General features: G+C 41.4%; 2 protein-coding genes across 4 annotated transcripts; both read left to right on the top strand.

Moving 5' to 3' along the window:
• On the top strand, positions 1-9,382 carry LOC121191162 (dixin-like). 3 transcript variants are annotated; one of them, XM_041052269.1, is made up of 21 exons: positions 1-244; positions 981-1,107; positions 1,211-1,336; positions 1,429-1,660; positions 1,918-2,019; positions 3,874-3,968; positions 4,075-4,178; positions 4,757-4,840; positions 5,126-5,179; positions 5,344-5,394; positions 5,480-5,584; positions 5,692-5,745; positions 5,881-5,952; positions 6,249-6,320; positions 6,457-6,522; positions 6,868-7,017; positions 7,292-7,355; positions 7,450-7,546; positions 7,775-7,883; positions 8,596-8,675; positions 8,758-9,382. In XM_041052269.1, exons 1-21 carry the CDS (start codon positions 182-184, stop codon positions 8,765-8,767), a joined length of 1,917 nt encoding a protein of 638 aa, XP_040908203.1. In that variant the 5' UTR covers positions 1-181; the 3' UTR covers positions 8,768-9,382. The 3 variants fall into 3 exon arrangements, with proteins under 3 accessions (XP_040908203.1, XP_040908204.1, XP_040908202.1); XM_041052270.1 differs by having other exon boundaries at positions 978-1,107; positions 6,871-7,017; XM_041052268.1 differs by having other exon boundaries at positions 978-1,107.
• Positions 9,383-11,176: 1,794 nt separating this feature from the next.
• dlat (dihydrolipoamide S-acetyltransferase (E2 component of pyruvate dehydrogenase complex)) lies at positions 11,177-19,397 on the top strand. Its single transcript, XM_041051786.1, has 14 exons — positions 11,177-11,589; positions 12,929-13,030; positions 13,119-13,243; positions 13,828-13,993; positions 14,464-14,590; positions 14,765-14,946; positions 15,083-15,224; positions 15,358-15,425; positions 15,811-15,924; positions 16,249-16,356; positions 16,477-16,595; positions 16,944-17,106; positions 17,271-17,407; positions 17,497-19,397. Exons 1-14 carry the CDS (start codon positions 11,335-11,337, stop codon positions 17,624-17,626), a joined length of 1,938 nt encoding a protein of 645 aa, XP_040907720.1. The 5' UTR covers positions 11,177-11,334; the 3' UTR covers positions 17,627-19,397.
• Positions 19,398-19,719: the final 322 nt, after the last annotated feature.

The following is a 19,719-nucleotide window of genomic DNA, read 5'->3' as shown; positions in this document are numbered from 1 at the left end:
GTAACGGTAGCTGTCGCTTCCGATCCCTCAATTGTCTCGGTTTGTTGACGTTTGCTGGAGTACAGCGGTAGTTAGTAACGGGGGGACGAGGGGGGGGGTCTTCCCGTTGTTTAAGGCGAGTCGTGCGAGAGTCAAAGAAGCTAGCCAGCTAGCTAGCTTAAATGGGGTTTCGGGTAAAAAGATGATCGCCTCACTCTCTAGAGGAAGTTTGCTGGATGAGGTTCTTCACGGGAGCTCTAACGAGGTAACGTTTACCCGGCGTTACTAATGTTAAAGTTTATTAAGTTAGCTTAGCTATTTATTACCAAGCGTAAGGCTGTCAAATCTGCTAACCAACTAACGGTTAAACAAGAAAACTATAGTTTGTTAGGTAAAAAGAGAAACTAGTCCTGCGGTTTGTTCACATAGGTTAATGTTGACGTTATCTTTGACAAATTCCGCTCGCAGGTTAATGTGCAGTTTGGACCTATGAATTAAAATGAATTCTGCCTATGTAGTTAGGTTAAGATAGCAATAACGTTAATGCTGTTGTTGTCTGGACATAAAATTGCCGAGTAGCTTTAGTTTGACTTATAAAAAGCCATAAACAAGCCAGCAGCATCACATTGATATTAGCGTTAAGTGAAATTTTCTGTTGTGTGCAAAATGGGGTGCGTTCTTTGTAAGGTATCCCGGACGACGGGCTGTCACGTGACTAAACGGGACCGGTAAAGGTGGTGTGGGTGAAGGGTGGGAAATACATGCTGGCCCATGTCACTTGGACTGAACACGAAATTACACGATTGACCTTCTCAACAAAAGTAAAAATTAATAAGCAGTGGGACAATAGGCTGGACCCCCCCCCCCCCCCCGTCCCGTCCCGTCATTTGTTATGCCATGGTCTCAGCCTTATTTGGCCCCCACTCTAAGCTTTGTGTTTGTGTGTGTTGGTCTGCGGTTTGCTGGATTTGTGTGCGTGTCTGATTGATGGATTGCAGCAGCAACTGGCAGCATATGTTTCCTGGGTGAACTCTCAGCTGAAGAGGAAACCAGGCCTGGAGCCCATCACAGACCTCAGGCATGACCTGCAGGATGGGGTGGTGCTCACACAGCTAATAGAGATAGTTGGTAAATGCACACTTGCACATTTACATGCAAATAAATCACGCGTCGCCATAATACTAGAGAAAGTCTTCTTTTTTTTTTCTCTCAAATCTCAATCGATTGACAGCTGGGGAAGCGCTGGAGGGAGTGTATGTGGCTCCACAAAACAAAGAGGAAAGCAGGAAGAATGTGGAGCAAGTCTTGCAGTTCATTTCCTCCAGACACATACGCATGCCACACATATCCGCAAGAGGTAAATCACAGAAAGTTCTGTGTTTTCTCGCTCTCTTTCTCTTCATTGCGAGAACAGATGTTCTAACATTTTCATATGTTCCTTTTCTGTAGACATTGTTGATGGTAATCTAAAATCTGTAATGAGGATAATTCTGGCACTGGCTGCCCACTTCAAACCCTCAGCCACCCACAGGGCTGCTACTGGAAGTGGGAGGAGCTTGACAAGAGGCTATGCCAGCCACAACCCTCTATCCACTGTAGCATTAGCACAAGGTGCCGCTGCTGCACTGGTGTCTGCACGATTTGATGCCACACAGCCTGCACGTGTCACACATATCCACAGGTATGCTGGTAATTATAAACATGGACATAAACCCTTGTCCCCCACAATCTCCTGTCAGTATCTTTGTGTAATACTCAAATGTTCTCTGCCACAGTAGTATCTTCTTTGATAAATGTATAGTCTTTGCTGACCTCTGGTGGATAGAGGTGACCAAATTACCATCCTCTCAACCGCTAAAATATGGCTTGTGTTTCTGTATTTGTTAATAAAACTGTATAAATAAATAAATAACCTCTGCTTTGTCTGCCGTTTTTCAGCGGCTGGGGGTTGGACGGGGAAAAGAATGTGTGTGTTCGTGCACTGGTTGAGCAGTATGAAAGAGGAGCTTCAGATGAGCAGGACAGTTCTCAGCCTAGCAGGTAATCTGCATTTACACGAGCTCAAGTTTCTCATCATAATTAAAAAGTCATGTTGTGACTCATTGAATTTAGCAGCTTAAATTTAATGGTCCTTAGCAAATGCACTTCCTGTACATTGCTTTGACAGTGAGATAAAGCAGCATGTATACATACATGCGTATATACTTGATCTGTTTTTCTTGTCCTTCTCTGTGCTTTCTAAATATAAAAGGCAGATTTGATCCAGGTGAGCTTCATATGTTGAGAAGAAAAGTAGCTCTTAAATGCAACATGTAAAATTCGAACCTGTTTGCTGAGGGACAAGGATAGTGCTCATTTCCTGATTCACATGTATACAGTCAAAAAAGCTGATGTGAAATCTTCTGTAGTATTTCCCAGGTTGGGACTCCTTTCATGCTTTATACACTCAGTATGGGCTGGATCATGCTATGATCATTGTGTCCTTGTAAATAATACAGAGCTGTGATGATAGTGTAAAGAAATAAAAAAAAATAAAAACCTTACTTAAAAGCCTGTTGGCATCGCTGGACTAAATTCATCAAGGAGGTTACTGCGGACCATGCACAAGTAGAAGTTAATCTTGCTATTTGCGCATTTTGGTACAAAAAACTTTGTTTGTTCCATGTATTTTTATATCAGACTGTACAACTCTCTGTTTGGGAGAAACCAAACTCCATTGCTATTTCTACTGTACAGTTGATTCAGTTTTTTGCCTGCAGTTAATTTTATGTATGTGCTCTGTTATGTGCCATCATTAACACCCACTTTTCCATACTTTGGAAACAGTAGACTACATTCTGTACTTTATTTGTGTTTGTGTGTGTCTCACTGCCTGACAGGGCATATGACTTTGGTTTTAGTACTCCAGACTTCCCTCAGCTGTGTATGTCTGTGTGTGTAGATGTGTGTAGACGAGGCAGATGATAGAAAAAAAGAGATAATCAGCCTTTATCTTTTCCAATCACATGCCTGTGGTGTTCTTTTTCGCCATCTTTGTGTGTGTGTGTGTGTGTGTTTTAATATGAGTGCAGAAGTGTATGTGTTTATAATGACAGAGAGGGATGTGCATGCATTGATTATTTGTAGAATGACGTTGCGGTTTTCTTTGGGGAGACAGAGATTCAGCAGAGCTGTAAGGACCTGAGGCTGCCACCACATATATGCAACCTTGTTAAGTGAGAGATACTAAGCAGTGCCTGCCGAGTCGGTTGCCATGGTAAACTGGTACAGTAAACTGGTGGACGAAGGGCGGGGAATGTCAGGGTGAATCCCAAACTGTCATGAGTTTGTCGAGATGCTGATGCTAGAGATCCACATGCAGGGTGAACCTTAGACTCCTTGGAAGTATTATGCACTGTAGCTCACTATGGGGGGGACGCAGATTAAATGGTAAGACCAGAAATTGTGAGGTAAAGTATGTATGGGTGTGTGTGCGGATTTCTGTGCACGTGTGTGTGAGTTTATGCCTCTTTTACAATAACTATAATAATTCTACAGTAGATTAAAGCATAAATGAATTGTAGTGTCTGTATGTACGATGCCGTTTGCAAGTGTTTTGATTTGCAAAGACATACAAGGATTTGGACTTTTCTTGGCAAGTTAAGGATTTCAGTGGGACATGTATTCAGAGTGACAGTTTTATTGGTTTATTACTTACAAATGTCCATAAGCATCCTGTATTATTACCAATATGTTGCAGCAAATTGAGATGTCACCCAGCTATGTCAAAGTACTCTGTAGTAGCATATAGAATATTAGATTTACATTATGTGTTTGTATGTGTTTTTGCTGATACGCACTCTGCCAGTGCTTCTCTGGAATAAATTGATTAATCAGTGTTTTGTCCTCCTCAAGCCTTCGCTCTGTCAGTCCACTGTCATCTCCACGAGCTCCACCCAGCAGCGACTCAGACAGACAATTGGGAGACCGCCAGCAACAGCAGAGCAGGGGTGAGTTCTGTCCCGCCACAAACAGGCATGCAATTTTCATTTGTAAACCTCAAAAACAGTTGCGTGTAACGCCGTGTCATGTATGTTTACATCTGTGTGCTTGTAGCTGAGTCATCTCATGCTGTGGTGGAGACGGAGTGGGAGGATTCTCTCAGTGAAACTTTGGAGATGGAGGTGCAGGAGACACGTAAAATGGTGTCAGCTTTACAGGTAGATGCATATTGAGGTTTGAATTTGATTCTGGTAACCTTCTATGTATAAATGTAGGGTGCTTTCCTTTTTGTTTTTCAACCAGAGTAATGATTTATTGGGCTCCATGTTGAAATTGCAGTGCTGAGTGTATTGTCTGTATTTTCTTATATAAAGACATTTTAATCACATAATTAAGCTGTTGAATGACCTTCCACAGGTTGTTTCAAGAGCTGTTACAGAAATCTACATGGTCAAAAAACAGTGTTACACCATCATAGAGACCAGAGTTCAATGTCCTGACTGTATTTCTTATGGCTTAACTGGGCCAGGACACACTGCAGTGTTTTTTGGTATGGATGCGTTGCTCCTCCTTTGCCACTGGTTGGTTGCAGCACCTGTGCAGAGGGGGCGGGATCTGGTGGGGCTCATGAAATTTCTGCTACCATATTTTTCAGCTGTTTGAATGCATCATGGACACACCCACACTACATTAATCAGACAACCTACCAGCTACTGCTTTAACAGGTCAGAGCTTTTCTTAACGCAGCGACTTCACTCCAAAGTACAAACTGGTGTCACATGTTTGTGTTTCTAAGGCTCTGCTGCTGCATGGTTCACTGCCTGAGGATGAGAAGGATGTGTCTTTGATTTTGGACCAGTGCAACACTGAACAGCAGCTGGTATTGATAGTTACCTCTTTTATTTTAAGTTTTTCATGCTTTTTTTTTTAAATCTTGATTTAATTTTCTGCACTTCTCTGTCTGTTTGCTCTCTTTCCTGTGTCACTCTCTTTGCTTTGTTACACAAGCTCTTTGTGTTCAACACAGATCACATTTCTTTTTCTTAACTGTGTGTGTGTGTGTGTGTGTGTGTGTGTGTGTGTGTGTGTGTGTGTCAGAGGGTGACAGAGGTATCAGCTTCCCTCTAACACACATCCCTTTCTTTTTTTCTCTCTCTCTTTCCAGGTAGTCATTCGCAGCCGTTTGGATCAGAGTATGGAGGAGGCTCGGGAGCTGAAGGTAAATAAGCATATAATGTTTTCTTTTCAAAGATTCACTTTGCTTTTTGCTTCTTTTCTTAAGAATAAAAGGCTCAGTTGTCTTATTACCGAGCGAATAAACTTCTGGAATGCACACTGTGATTAATATTTAATTCAGAGGGTGTTGTTTGCTGTTTGCTTTAGAGGGAACTGTTGCGCTGTAAGCAGGAGATGAGAAACCTCCAGGGAGCCAAGGTACGACAAAGAATATAATTCTAATTGTACGGTAGAAAAGCTGCTGGCTAAGTTGTTGACTTTCTTTTGATTTGTAAATGTGCAGGACGCCCAACAGCAGAGGCTGTGCACTCAGGAGGCCTCAATACTGCAGATGAAGCAAGAGCTTCTCAGAGCCAGTATGACGAAGGATGAACTCAACAACCAGAATGTACAAAACGCTTGACATAAACTCACAGACATCTGTCTTTATGATAGTGAATGTAAAATCTTCAAAACAGTGTGTTACAAACTGTGTGTATTGGAATGTGTGTGCAGGCAGAGCTACAGTGGAAGCTGGAGGAATGTAACAGACTATGGGGCGAATGCAAGGTGAGGAACTCCAATCCCTCCCTCTCAGTGGGTTGCTGAAACTTAGCTTAATTGACTAACTTTCTGTTACACAGCTTCTGTTCATTGTCTTTATATTAAATAATGAACCCTACCTTTTCTCTTTGGTTGGTGCAGAAGGAGATAGGACAGAAGGACAGACTACTGCAGCAGCTCAAACACAAGCTTGAAGAAAGCCAAAAACAGCAGGTGCATGAGCCAGTTTTAGGATTTTAGTTACAGTGAGCTCAAAATAGTCTGTCCCCCTCAGTGCAAGCTGTTACAATCTCAGACCAAGTGTTAATCAGTAACTCACTGTTTTAAACTAAAAAAAAAGTTTTTTAGTTTTATCAGCAAATTTATACTAAATCTTACTTTGATGCAGGAGAATGTAAGTGTAAATCTACTTATTTCCTCTTTCACTCCTTCAATAAACTGGATGCATTTATAATCTGAGGTATGGTCCAGGTGTATTTCTGATGTCCGATTCTGTGTCTCTTTGGCAGAATGAATTGCAAAGCGAGTTGGATCATAAAAACAGCATGCTTCAGGAGCTAATGAGCAGAGATCTGCAACAGGTAGTACTGTTTCTTTACTCTTTCTATGCTGAGTTTTAGGTTTCATATTCAGTCTCTGCCACATGGTCATAAATTCAGATATATATTACACAGCTGACACTTTTTTTGTTGTCGTTTTTGTTGTTGCTCTTTAAAGATCCCCACTGGCACAGAAAACAACGGATACTCTTACTCTGGAAATCCAGCTCCTTCTGTGTCAGGCGTAAGTATTGTTTCTATGGCTATAGCTGTTCACTCTATGATTATTTATATTTTTTTCTTCATGTTAAAGTGCTAACAAAGTATCACAGAACTATACTCTTGCATGATATTGCCTTGCAGCTTTTAGGCTACCTACTATAATTTGACCTCCATTCTAACTTCAAAGAATAGTAAGCTAAATAAATGCTTGTGATTAGACTGTTATGAGCTATAAATTCTCTGGAAGACAGTTTCTTTCAAAATACAGTGTTTTGTAGGACATGGACGTTAGGGACCTTAAATAAGCGCACAGTGATAAAATGAGCTTTTTGTGTTTGACAGGGTTCTTGTGTTTGTGCTCTGTTAGCAGGCAGAGGAGGTTCAGCTGCTCAGAGATGCACTTAGGAGTTTGAGGAACAACTTCAGAGACCACGACCCACAGCACCATACACTGGACACCCTGGAGCAGGGCATAGTGTCACTCATCGACAGACTGCATGTTCTGCATACACACAGGGTACAGATGTTATACAAGCATAAACAGGCCTGAGTCTTGCAAACCAGTTTTTCTGTCAGTACTGGAGCCAAAGCCGTGTGGTGTCACATGAACTGGTGGCTGAGACTGTTGTGTGAAATCAGTCCTAGGGCCATGACAGACTGATAAATTGATAATTACTGACTTGTTAAATAATGAGCACAAGATTGGTTTATACTATAAAATCTTCTTAGATAGGGTTACTTTTGAGACGTAAAATCATGAGGGGCTCTCAACATTTGTCCAAATACTGCAGGGAAGGGGGAAATCTCCAAGACGCAAAGGTCAACACTCAGAGTCTGACTCCTGGCCTTGCACAAGTAAGTTATTCCAACATCTGCCCCCCAGCTCTTCATGCACATATACACAGAATATTTATGCTTTTACAAACTATGTTTCTTTTGTTCATTGCAGAGGTTTGTCAGTCCCACAGTGGTTCTTCTGCTTCTACTAAAATCCTTTATTTCACTGGAAAATCCCCAACACCTTCCATGATCAATATACCGAAGAGGTTAGTGTGTGTGTTGGGTTTTCTACAACAAATATTTAAAAATGTTGCAGTTTGTTTTTTTTTTGGCTTAATCTGCCTTGAAAAAAAAAAGTAAATTTGGCCACATACGCAGTGACACTGATAATACTAACACATATATTTAGGTTTGTAGGCCAAAGGTAGGGAAAAAAAAACATAAAATATCAAAAGATGTTGAGATGATCGAGTCTCTTCTAAATCATTGCACAGGCTGGGTGAGGTAACTCTCAAAGATGTTAAGGCAGCTGTGGATCGAGCGGGAAACTACAGGTACCACTTCAAGGCCCTGGACCCTGAGTTTGGTACTGTGAAAGAAGAGGTAAGAGAAGGCAGAGAAAAGGTAATAGATTATAGGATGGTAAAAGCAAACTTGGTGTGCACATGTTAAAATGAAATGAAAAAAAACTGTCACCGGTGTGACAGTGGATTGTGCATGCAAAGGGCTTTTTAATTGCTTGTTGTGGCGTTTTTATTTGTTGCCATTATTATTTATTGTTATTACCACTAGTAACATTAGCCGAGCTTATAAGCTAATCAAAAAATAATGGCCAAATGTCAATCTTAGTGAAACATTTGGTCAGTTATGTTTTTTATCAGTGAATCTTTCTGCCACTTATCTGGGTCCACATGACTTTAGTTATATTACTCAGAATTATTGTTATATACAGCTGGGAAGTACTGACAAAATTGGAATATAAATATGAATAAATTAGTTTACTTGATAAGTAATTCTAAGCCTTATTGTGCTTACTGGGTTTCTGTCATTCTTTGACTGGTATGACTGGGTATGAAAAGATATTAAATTGCGTTCTGTGAAATAATAAAAAGGTCTTTTAAAAAATCTGAAATTTAATTTGGCAAACCCTGCAGAAACGCTGCCTGTTTTGTGCTACACTCTAAGAGATGGGAGATGAAATCCACAGTCCTTGCGCTTTGCAAAAATACACTCCACCATACATGTTGCATGTAAATATAGTTCTAACAGCAGAGTAGTCATACATGAAGATAACATGTCCTTATTTCTGTGGCAGGTGTTCCTGGATGGAGCAATCGTTCCAGGCTGGGAAGGAAAAATAGTGGCTTGGGTAGAAGAGGACCGTGGTGATGAAAGGTAACAACATGGTCAATCTGTGTCACTCTCTTTATTTTCCAGACTCTCACTGTTAAACAACTCATTATCTATTCTGTCTTAGGCCATTGTAGGTTCAAGCTGAGGGAGCATGACACATACTGTCCGTACTCCTGGCTACTTTGATCCCAGAAGCACATCAAGACAGCTGTTGAGAAAAGAGGCAAAAGTGGACAATTGTTTGAGATTTGAGTTATTATATACTGTAAGACTTGTCAGCAGGAGATTTAGGTTTATCAGCTGGTACTAAACCATACTGAGCCCGACTCGCTCTGGAGAATGTGTAAATCTCCAAATGGTGTCTAGAACATCATGAAACTCAGTGCCTTACAAAGAAAGCTGTTTCCATCATGTACTTTATTATTGTTTTTATTGCCAGGCTGTAACTATAGTATCAAAGCCGGACTCAAACGTAGAAACATTTAGAATTAGATTTCTAAAACCACAGTAGTGTTGTTGTTTGCAGGCCTGAGGTCTGTGTGAGGAATTGGAAAAAAAATTACAAAGAAATTTAAAACTATTCAATATCAGTTTTTATTCCTTGTGCAGCAATGTTGTCTTTAGAGAAACGCCACCAGATTACATGTTAGAAATATGTATTATCTATCGTTCTTTAGCCCAGTTACAATTCAGTCTTCATTGTGGATGTGAAGTGAATTATTTACCTTAGCAAGACAGGAAAAAATGTTTGGTTTGGAAAGAAATTACCAGGGACAGAAAAAGTCAGACAGACGATTCATTTTGTTCTCGAGCTGCACAAGGTTTGCCTACTGCTAAAAACTACACTGACCAGATTCCAGCTACTATTGCTAGTATTATGTTTTGTATTAATTACATAGGACGCATAACAGTAAAACGTACTATATTGGTCATGTAAAAATGTCCAAATAAAAAGGTCTATTGCAAAAAGAAAAACAAAAACACCCGAATGTATTTCAGACTAATCGTTCTCACTGATTAGGACCTAAATCCAGATGTGGGTTGAAGTGTCAGTCTGTAGCACACCAGCATGTCTGTGAACTGAACTGCTGTCAGTGACTAGAAGTGATGCTGGAACGTTGATGTTCATGTAGAAATACAGATGAACAGTGCTGTTACTTTTTGTTTACTTTGTGAAATAGTTTTTGTACATTTGTGTAAAATATTTTCTCCATATTCTGAAAGATTTGCCGTTTATGACTATGACTGTTTGTTTGAAGAGAGATTCCTGTGAGATGAGAATCCTTTTGCTCCTGTCACGAAAATGCTGAGGATGTGAATTTGACGTCAGAGGTTTAAAGGGGAGTTTTGTCCAGGAACAATGGGGCCATCGCACTATTTATGGTTTGTGTGTGTGTGTGTGTGTGTGTTTGGAGTGAAAGCGGTTATCACACGTTTTCCTTCACTCTGCTTCAACCTTCCCAGTTGGAATCAAAGTGTTTGCCTTCATTACCAAGCCAACTGAAATAAGCATCAGTCAACTTTTTAACTAAAACCCATTTAAATGCCATAACTGCCTGTACTGTAAAATGTACAATTTGCTGATGAGATGGTTATTAAGCATTTGTTTGTTTACTGAAGTTTTTACAGAAAAATGGACACTGTCTGTTAAAAAAAAGCCCCTTTGGTGAAAGTTAGAAAGATATTTTGGAATAAAACCTGAGATTTGAGAGATGCCATTGTTCATTTGTTATTGCTTTTGTCTTACTTTACTGTAAATGTATAATTTTCAGTGTGTTGTTTGGACAAAATAAGGCTTTTGAAGAGATCACCTTGGACTCCAGGATGTTGTGAAGGCTGTTTTTCACCATATTCTTTCATGTTATGTTAATCCTCATTTGGCAAAAATTACTAATCTATGTGTTGCACTACAAGACTCAAGATTTAGTCGGTTTTCCACACTCAATCAACAGTGGCATGCTTCATCTATGGCTGAAGCACTGTTGTTGCTGTCTTTGAAAAAAGAGCCACTCATTGATCATTATTATTATAAATATGTTATGAGGTCATATTGCGATTTAAGTGAACCTTGTATTTTTCATTGCTATCTACAGTAGATTGAAACCATAGAAGTTTTGATGCAAATAATAGTGGAGAAGACTGGTGTCCTGTACTATGGCTCCTTACTACTGCTGTGAGTTGCCGTACAGCTTGAAATTTGAGAAAATTGAGTCATTCCTCTGAGATACTTCATTTATAGTGGCCAGCTACAGTGTCTTACTGTTCACTCCATAGCTTCACGCATATGCTGTACTGCCACCGCGTGGTCACTTATTTAATTGCAGTAAAATATAACCTTGCAGCTCCGGAATTCACTTTCTATTTTGAAAGACCGGGCTTTGGATAAATCATTGTTTTTATTTCATTAGGTGTAGTTTGTTTTTGTCTTTTGTTTTATTCGGAGTGGTGGTGTTTATTTAGTGATTAAAATGTGAAGGAATGCCCACCGTTTACGACACCCCCTTCTAAATGGCGGCAGGACAGGGAGGGGCGCCGTAAAGCGCTGTGTTTTGGACTGGAGGAGGTCATTAGAAAGTGAGGGTAAGACCGGGCCGGTTCTCGGGGCACAGAGACACTCGGTACCAGCACATCTCTGATGCCGGTGTAAGAAATATATTATATAATATTCAACAGCTCCGTATAGTGTTTCAACCGCTGCGAAATGCTTCGTCTGATCCTGCGGCTCAGGCCGTCCTCCGGTCTCCCATGTCCCCGTGCCCTCCCGGCCGGGCCTGCTGCGCTCGGCTCCCGCTCCGTGCCCGGAACCGGCTGTCTGAGGCGGCTTCACCGTGGAGCGGCGTCCCGGGCCGTGTGCCTGGGCCCCGGCTTCAGCCACAGAACGACTCTGCTGCGGTGTCCCCAGCTGGCAGGCGGCTGTCAGACCAAGCGTTTCTACAGTCTCCCGCCGCACCAGAAGGTAATGCCACCTGACCGTGTCCCGCTTGTTGCTATAGCACCGACGTTCACGGTTACAGCTAGCATGACCTCCCCTGCTAGCATGAGATAGCGCCGTGATGTACCGATCAGCATGTGTCTCTGCTTTAAAGGTTAAATGCAGGCTACAACAAAGGCTGTGGCAGAGGTTTTAAACCGTAAGTTCAATTTCTGCAAACGCCGCGTTTCTTAGCTGGAAAATCAGGGCATTAAAACGTTTATTTGATGCCATCAGGTGACATTTGAGCTACATTTATTGTTAAATCAGATTTATGTGAATTGAAAGTGGTCATTTAAGGGGTAGAAAGTCGCCGTGATCGCTGTCAGGGACTGTAATTCAGGCATTCTTCCTCAGTTGTCATCTCATGTAGTGACATAAGTGACTTGTATGGCACTGAGTCCCGTGTCCTCACTTCATACTAAATCTGAGCAGGGTTGGTCTATGTAGTGTGCAGTGGTGGAAGACTTGTACACATCTTTTTATGAAATGATAGCAACAATACCCCAGAGTTACAAGGAAAAAGCATACATCCAAAAGTTTACTTAAGCAGAAGTAAACGTATTCATTATGCAGAATGGCCCATTTCAGTCTTATGTATGTCGTATGGCTGGATTATTAGTGTGCACACTGCTTCTAATGTTGCAGCTGTGTAAATATGGGGGTCATTTTAGGTTCTCAGTAAACTGCTGAATAATCTGAAAAGCAATTTGTAAGTACTTTGTTTCTGAAAGGTAGTGTAGTAAAAGTTTAAAATAGCAGAAAATGTTAATACTTCAGTACAGAATTTGAGTAAATGTACTTAGTTACTTTCCACTACTCTGCCAGTTCACTCTGAGAAAGTATACTATACAAGTCAGTATGCATATTAAAATTCTTAATTTTGAATGTGCTGTTGGTGTACACCATCGTCTCACCATGCAATGCACAACAATTGGAGGAGCTGCTGAAAAAATTGAAAAATGGAAACAGCTGCTGGATGATGACTGATGACCTCACAAAACCAAAAATACTAATTAAATCTTACGTGACCTTGAAAGCTTCCCTAAAACATCACAGGCATGGTCTAATGCAGCTGTATGTGGGTCATTTATTGAGCAAGACAATCAGGTGATGATGATGTAGCAACTGCAGTTACAACACCTGACATGTGGCAGTGTTTGCCCTGTCATGAAGCCCCAGTGAGGGTACTGTGCAATGACGATGGTGATCTTTCCTGAATTTAATGGCTTTCTGTCTGATAGTTTGTTAGCCACCAGGTCTATGGCACTTTCTGTTGACTCCTTCATTCTTGAACTCTTGGAATTCGTCTTCTGTTCAACAGGTGGAGCTACCCGCGCTGTCACCCACCATGCAGACGGGAACGATCGCTCGCTGGGAGAAGAAGGAGGGAGAAAAAATCAGCGAGGGTGACCTCATAGCTGAGGTGAGGAGCCGTATGTGTGTGGGGGTTTCCATATTATTTTAGGAAATCATCACTATTCACTTTTTGAAAAACTTTTCTGTCTTTGTAGGTGGAGACAGACAAGGCCACCGTAGGTTTTGAGATGCTGGAGGAGTGCTATCTGGCCAAGATCCTGGTTCCTGAGGGGACGAGAGATGTCAACGTTGGGTCTGTAATCTGCATCACGGTTGACAAGTAAGTGTTTGTTGTTTGATGATGTAAAACACAGGCTGAAAAACCAGTTACATCAGTATAGGAAAGTGCCTATAGACTGACACAGGTGTCTGATTCAAATTAGTCTCAGATGCTGGCAATTATTATTATTATTTTTGTCAATTGATTAATGGACTACTAAAAAATATATTTGTTATATATGATATGTTGAATACATTTGGGTTTTAGACTCGTTTAGACTGGTTTTAGTCTACAGTATTGCATTAGCATTTTCCACTGTTTCAAAATTTTGAGTCAAAATGATTCATGATTTAATTGAGAAAATAGTCTGCAGATTAATTGATAATAAAAATCATCATTAGTTGCAGCCTTAGATCATACTCTCAAATTATCTTCATTAATTTGCTTAAACTTTTCTGTACTTTGAGTAATTTGCACACATCTCAGTGTCAGATGAAGAGCATTAGTTACCTCTTCTCTCACTTTTTCAGCACGTTTTTCTTTGCAGTTTTCAACATCACACATAATTTCCTTTAGTCTAGATGCGGTTGTACTGTGAGTGTAAATGTATGCCGTAATATCTGGGTGCATATTTTCCCCTACAGCCCTGACCTCATCTCAGCCTTTAAGGACATAACGCTGGACTCACTTAAAGCAGCTGGTGCTGCTCCTTCACCTGCTGCCTCCGCTCCTCCTCCTCCTCCTCCTGCTGCAGCTGCTGCTGCTGCTCCTCCTGCAGCCCCCGGCAGCTCTTATCCCACACACATGAAGGTAGGTTTGTTCTTATATAAACAAAGTACAGTCAGGTGTGGAGCAGTTAGAGAATAGCTGAGTCGAGGAATATAGAGTCTGTTTACAGTCACAGCTGTAGTTCTATCAGGGTTGTCCAGGCTGCCAGTCTGTTTAGTTTGTATCTGGCTTGATAATGTGTGACTGCTGCATATTAGAGCAGAGCATCAGAACAATGTTAGGAATTGTCTTTAAAGTCATCAGTTTTGGTGACAAAGTCTTAAAATTTAAGACCACTATGTGTAGAGGTTTTATATTGAACTATAAAATGTTGAAAGGGATTTTTGTAATTGTAACTATATTTTTCTTACAATTGTAAAAACACTTCCTCCTGAAGTTAAGATCTCTTTTTTTTTTTTTTTTATAATTGCCTCAAAGCTTGGAAGCTACAGAGACTGCATCCCTCTGTCTTGATTGTAAAAGTTATTGGTTGTTTGATGTGTGTATTGCAGATTGCACTTCCTGCCCTCTCTCCCACCATGACGATGGGAACAGTGCAGCGCTGGGAGAAGAAGGTCGGAGAGAAGCTGAGTGAAGGAGATCTGCTGGCTGAGATCGAGACTGACAAGGCGACCATCGGTATGCCTCAGTCCACATCAGTCCTGAAAAGAGCTCTTTGCTCTGCAGATTATTATAGTTTTATTTTTAAATTAAATTCTTGTTTTTATTTCATTATATCATGTGGGATGTTGATACTGAATTTAAGCATTACAGCTAAAGCTCAACATGGCCCTCTCATGTGTCGGCATGTAGGCTTCGAGGTGCAGGAGGAGGGATATTTGGCCAAAATCCTGGTGTCAGAGGGAACTCGAGACGTCCCCCTGGGAACACCACTCTGCATCATTGTAGAGAAGGAAAGTGACATCGCTGCCTTCAAGGATTATGTAGAAACTGGAGTAGCAGAGGTTTCCACACCTCCTCCAGCACCAGCACCGGTGAGACACATGTAAAGCTATTGCTTTCAAATACAAAGGATCCCAGTACACTTACTGAATATGGCCTCTATTCAGTTTTAAGATCACTCTTACACTTAACTACCTGATTCGTGAGCATTTTGTGTTATTTTGTAAGGCTGCAGCTCCAGCTGCCGCAGCACCCAGTCCTGCTCCTGCAGCCGCTGCTCCAGCAGCACCCAGGAAGGGGCGTGTGTTCGCCAGCCCGCTTGCCAGGAAACTCGCTGCTGAGAAAGGAATTGACCTGGCACAGGTCAGTGGTAAGTGACCAAGACACGGGTGTCTTGTATGTATTTTGGTAAAACATTTCTTATTTCTCATGAAATACTAAATACAAAGCCAGAAAAGGCAATGTTAAAGTATTTTTCACACATGGAGCTGTTCTCTGTTCAGGCTCTGGTCCTGATGGACGCGTCACCAGGAAAGATATTGAGAGTTTTGTTCCACCAAAGGCTGCTCCTGTAAGTGAAGCTCCCTCTTTTTTTCTTCATACATGACTTCCAGTTAGTAATGTATGTTTAATCCTTGTAAATCATATGTAAGAACTTTAATTTCCATACTGAATCATTTTCTTAAGTGATCCTTTTTTTTCTTCTGAATATCTTTGAGTTTTGGTCAAAATGAGCAATTTAACCTTGAGCGGTGTGGGAAAAAAAACCTAAACACTTTTTCACTACTTTCAAACATATTGAAAAAGTCAGTAAAAGGTTTTGGTCTTTGAATATTTAATCGTCATCATAACAGTTTTCACATTTAAACAGTCTCAAAACTTGGTTGTGCCTCAAGGTTGTGTTGTGATGTGTGTGTTGTGCGTTCTGATGCAAATTAAATAATTTCTGTTGGCAGGCCGTAGCTGCTGCTCCCGCCACAGCCGCAGCTCCAGCTGCTCGTGCACCTGCTGCAGCTCCTCCTGCATCAGCTGGGACCTTCACAGACATCCCTATTAGCAACATCCGTAAGGTCAGAGCAATCACACACCTGCCTGTTGGTGGTCTATTGTCATAGCTTCTTGTCCTGCTCAGACTCCTCTGACAGCAGTCAAGTGTAATTCATGTCATGCTCCCTCTATGCAGGATGTGATTTACTGGTGTATTGAATTCTATGAGGCAAATGTCCAGAGGGATTTTCACAGTGTATCTCCGTTGTCTTTGACCTGTGCTTCCATATTTTGCCCTGAAGACAGACACTCTATTTATCAACACAGACTCGACTTGACGCACCTCATTCCTCTTTTTGATGAATTATGGATCCAAGCTGAAGTGCATATATTTGTCTCTCCTGCAGGTCATTGCTCAGAGGTTGATGCAATCCAAGCAAACCATCCCCCACTATTATCTGTCTGTAGATGTCAACATGGACCAAGTGCTCGAGCTTCGGAAAGAGCTCAATGCTGTGAGTCTTTGCTTGGAAATATGCGCGTAACAGAATCGAAGACAGGAAACTTTTTTTTTCTTCCTGAACTAAGATAATTATTCTCTGTGCCTCTTAAATAACCCCGCCTCCTCTGTGCAGGAAGTGAAAGCCCAGAATATCAAGTTAAGTGTGAATGACTTCATCATCAAAGCCAGCGCTCTGGCCTGCCTCAAGGTTCCTGAGTGCAACTCCTCCTGGATGGACACGGTCATCCGCCAGTGAGTAAACACATAAACAGGCATATCTGAACACAGGTTCATGTTGTCTGGCTCCTATATATACATCTCTCTCTCTCTCTCTCTCTCTCTCTCTCTCTCTCTCTCTCTCCATGGTAACATCCAGAGTCATTTAAAGAAAGAAAAGACAAACAGAGGAGGGGATTTAAAAAAAGGAAAATAAGCACCTTTGTGACCTGTTAGATTTTACTCTCTCTATCTGTAGTTGCACCATTATACCAGCAGAGGGCACTCAAAGAGCATTTTTAGCTCTTCTCTGCTTAGAAGCAAAGTCACATTGACCAAAATCTTGGTGCCGTCATCCGTATTGACTTATTTTAATTTTTCCAGGAATCACGTGGTGGACATGAGCATAGCAGTGAGCACCGCCAACGGTCTGATCACGCCCATAGTGTTTAACGCCCACACCAAAGGACTGGCCGCCATCAGCTCTGATGTGTCGGCTCTCGCCGCCAAAGCGAGAGAAGGCAAACTGCAGCCGCATGAGTTCCAGGTAGCACACACGTTATCTGATTCTGCGGGTGTATTTCGTTTTTCTTTTTTTTTTGATTCAGGGGTTTTGGTTTTGGGATAATTAGTTTTATGAAGATTTCATCTGCCATAAGTGAGCCAGCAAATTGAAATGCTCCTCTTCATTGTGTGTTTTTTTCCCACCAGGGAGGTACATTCACAATCTCTAATTTGGGGATGTTTGGTGTCAAGAACTTCTCAGCGATAATTAACCCTCCTCAGTCCTGTATCCTCGCAGTTGGGGGCTCAGAAAAACGACTGATGCCTGCTGATAATGAGAAAGGGTCAGTGTCTTCGCTACCGTACCAGACCAGGCCAGACATACTGCATTTCAAAACTCAGATCTGACGCAGTGTGTGTTTGGGTTTCGCAGGTTTGACGTAGCCAGCATGATGTCAGTGACGCTGAGCTGTGACCACCGGGTGGTGGACGGGGCGGTCGGTGCACAGTGGCTTGCAGAGTTCCGCAAGTTCCTGGAGAAACCCGTCACCATGCTGTTGTGATCGGACTGTACTGCCATTCAAACTGCAGCAGCAGGCTGCAGCCTCTCGCTGAAGCGATCAGATTGGTCTAAACTGGTGTAGATCCTTCTGTGATTGGCCGGGCCTGCCACCAGGTCACTCCCAGTTACCCTGAAGGGGAAGAGGCAGAACTCACTCCGCTTACCTGTCTCTCTGTCTCTCCTGTCTATCTTTCTCTCCTCTTGCTGTCTCACTCATATTCTATTTATTGAGGCCCCATCTCATAAAGAGACCAGAATTAGGTTTAATTTATCCTAGCATAGAGACTGGCCATATGTCACTAAAACATTGATAATGTTTTATAAAGGGAAGTGTTACATGTCCAAGCAGCGAGCACATTTATCCCAAAACTTCTGAGTGTGCGTGTGTGTGTTTTTACACACTTTTATCTGTGATTGTGTTTGAATGTGATAAAGATGACGGGAAGTGCAGCTACCTGTGGGTTCCAGTCTTTTGAATAAATGATTGTGGTTTTTGTCTGCAAGCAGGCAAGAGGATGGAGCTAAATGTAAGTTAACTTTGAGATACACAAAGTCCAGATGTAGACACACACACACACGCACACACATACACCTGTCCTTGTTCAGTAGCCACACTCACACACAGTTGAAATATTTAGTATATTTTGTGTGAGTTGATGTTACAGCGTGTATATTCTTCACTGTGAGATAAACACAGTGCTGTATATATATATATATGGTGATGAGCTGTGGTTTAAATAACCGAGCTCTGACGAGGTCTCACCGTATAATTAATATCTTTACAGACCTGAACGACAACAAATGCTCTTAAAGGAAAATACTGAACGGTTTTGCCAATTCTCTCTCTTCAGTGGGGATGTTTTATTTTCTAGTGTCAGAGAAAAACACTTACCTTTGAGATATTCTGTATTTCACAGCTGAAACGCACAAAGCTGGTGCTGGATATTATTTGTTATTTGAATAAATTGGGAGAAGTCAACCTTGTGCCGCAGGCTGTTCGGTTTTTATAATTAGACTTATTGAAAGAGCCCAAATTAATGCAGTTAGAAACAGAAGCAGTACTTACAATGTGATCACAAAAAAAAAAATCAAACATTTTGGAAATTTGTAAAAAATATTTACAATCCAAGGGACTACTGACTGGATTTATTGCTTGTTATTCGTGCTGCATACCAAAAAACCTGCAGTCGACCTCCTTGCAAACCCCCCCTCCCCCCCCCCCCAGGTATCTTGGTCTGCTGTCGGCTGATTAATTTGATCAGGAAAATTAGCACATGTAGTTGCTGTCTTAATATTTTATTACTCTTTTTTTTTTTTTATCATATCAGAAATATATAAAATCACCATAGGAATGTGTACTTAAATGAAATACAAAAAAGAGAAACATGACAGGAGTCCAAACACACCAGCTGGTATCAGTAACAGGAGGAAACTGACCTCATTGAGGTGACATAATAAAAAGGTCAAATTTAAAAGCTTGAATAGGTCACATGCTGCTTTGCTGTATTCAACTCAAGAACTGGGTTTTGGTTCAGTCTGACTTGAATCTTTAGCTATTCTGTGTATGTATGTTTTTTTTTTCTTTTTGGTTTTTTTTTTTCCCCCAAAGCTATTCATTTCCCAGCCCAACCTTCCTCTGATTTTGAACTGCTTCGGTTTAGTTTTCCTCAGTTCATCAAGGAACTGAACTCATCTAAATGCTCATACTGTATGTGTAAAACTACTCATGTTGCCATATACGGCGTCATTAAATCTGACAAATGTTTCGACTGGCTTGGATTTGGGCCCTCGTGGCATGACTGTTAAACCGGCATGTGACGTTTGGTTGTGACTGGTGAGTTTGAGTGCGCTCAGCTCCAGTATATTAGGATGATCACTGGAGAACTTGACAGGCAGAGTGACTGTCTGACTGAGTCATGAATATCCAATGGATTTTACGCAAAGCCATCAAAAAGCGGCAATGACAGCTTTTTGTTTATCCCATAGGTCATAACTAGATGGCGTCCTTATCAGCAGATAACTTGCTGCAAGTGTAAGAAACTAATCTTTGAAGGAGGCTGATTTGTGATTCTAGCAGCGTGATAGGCTTCTGGG

Source organism: Toxotes jaculatrix, chromosome 12, assembly GCF_017976425.1.
Source record: "Toxotes jaculatrix isolate fToxJac2 chromosome 12, fToxJac2.pri, whole genome shotgun sequence".
NCBI lineage: Eukaryota > Metazoa > Chordata > Actinopteri > Toxotidae > Toxotes > Toxotes jaculatrix.
This window is presented reverse-complemented; position numbering and strand designations above follow the sequence as displayed.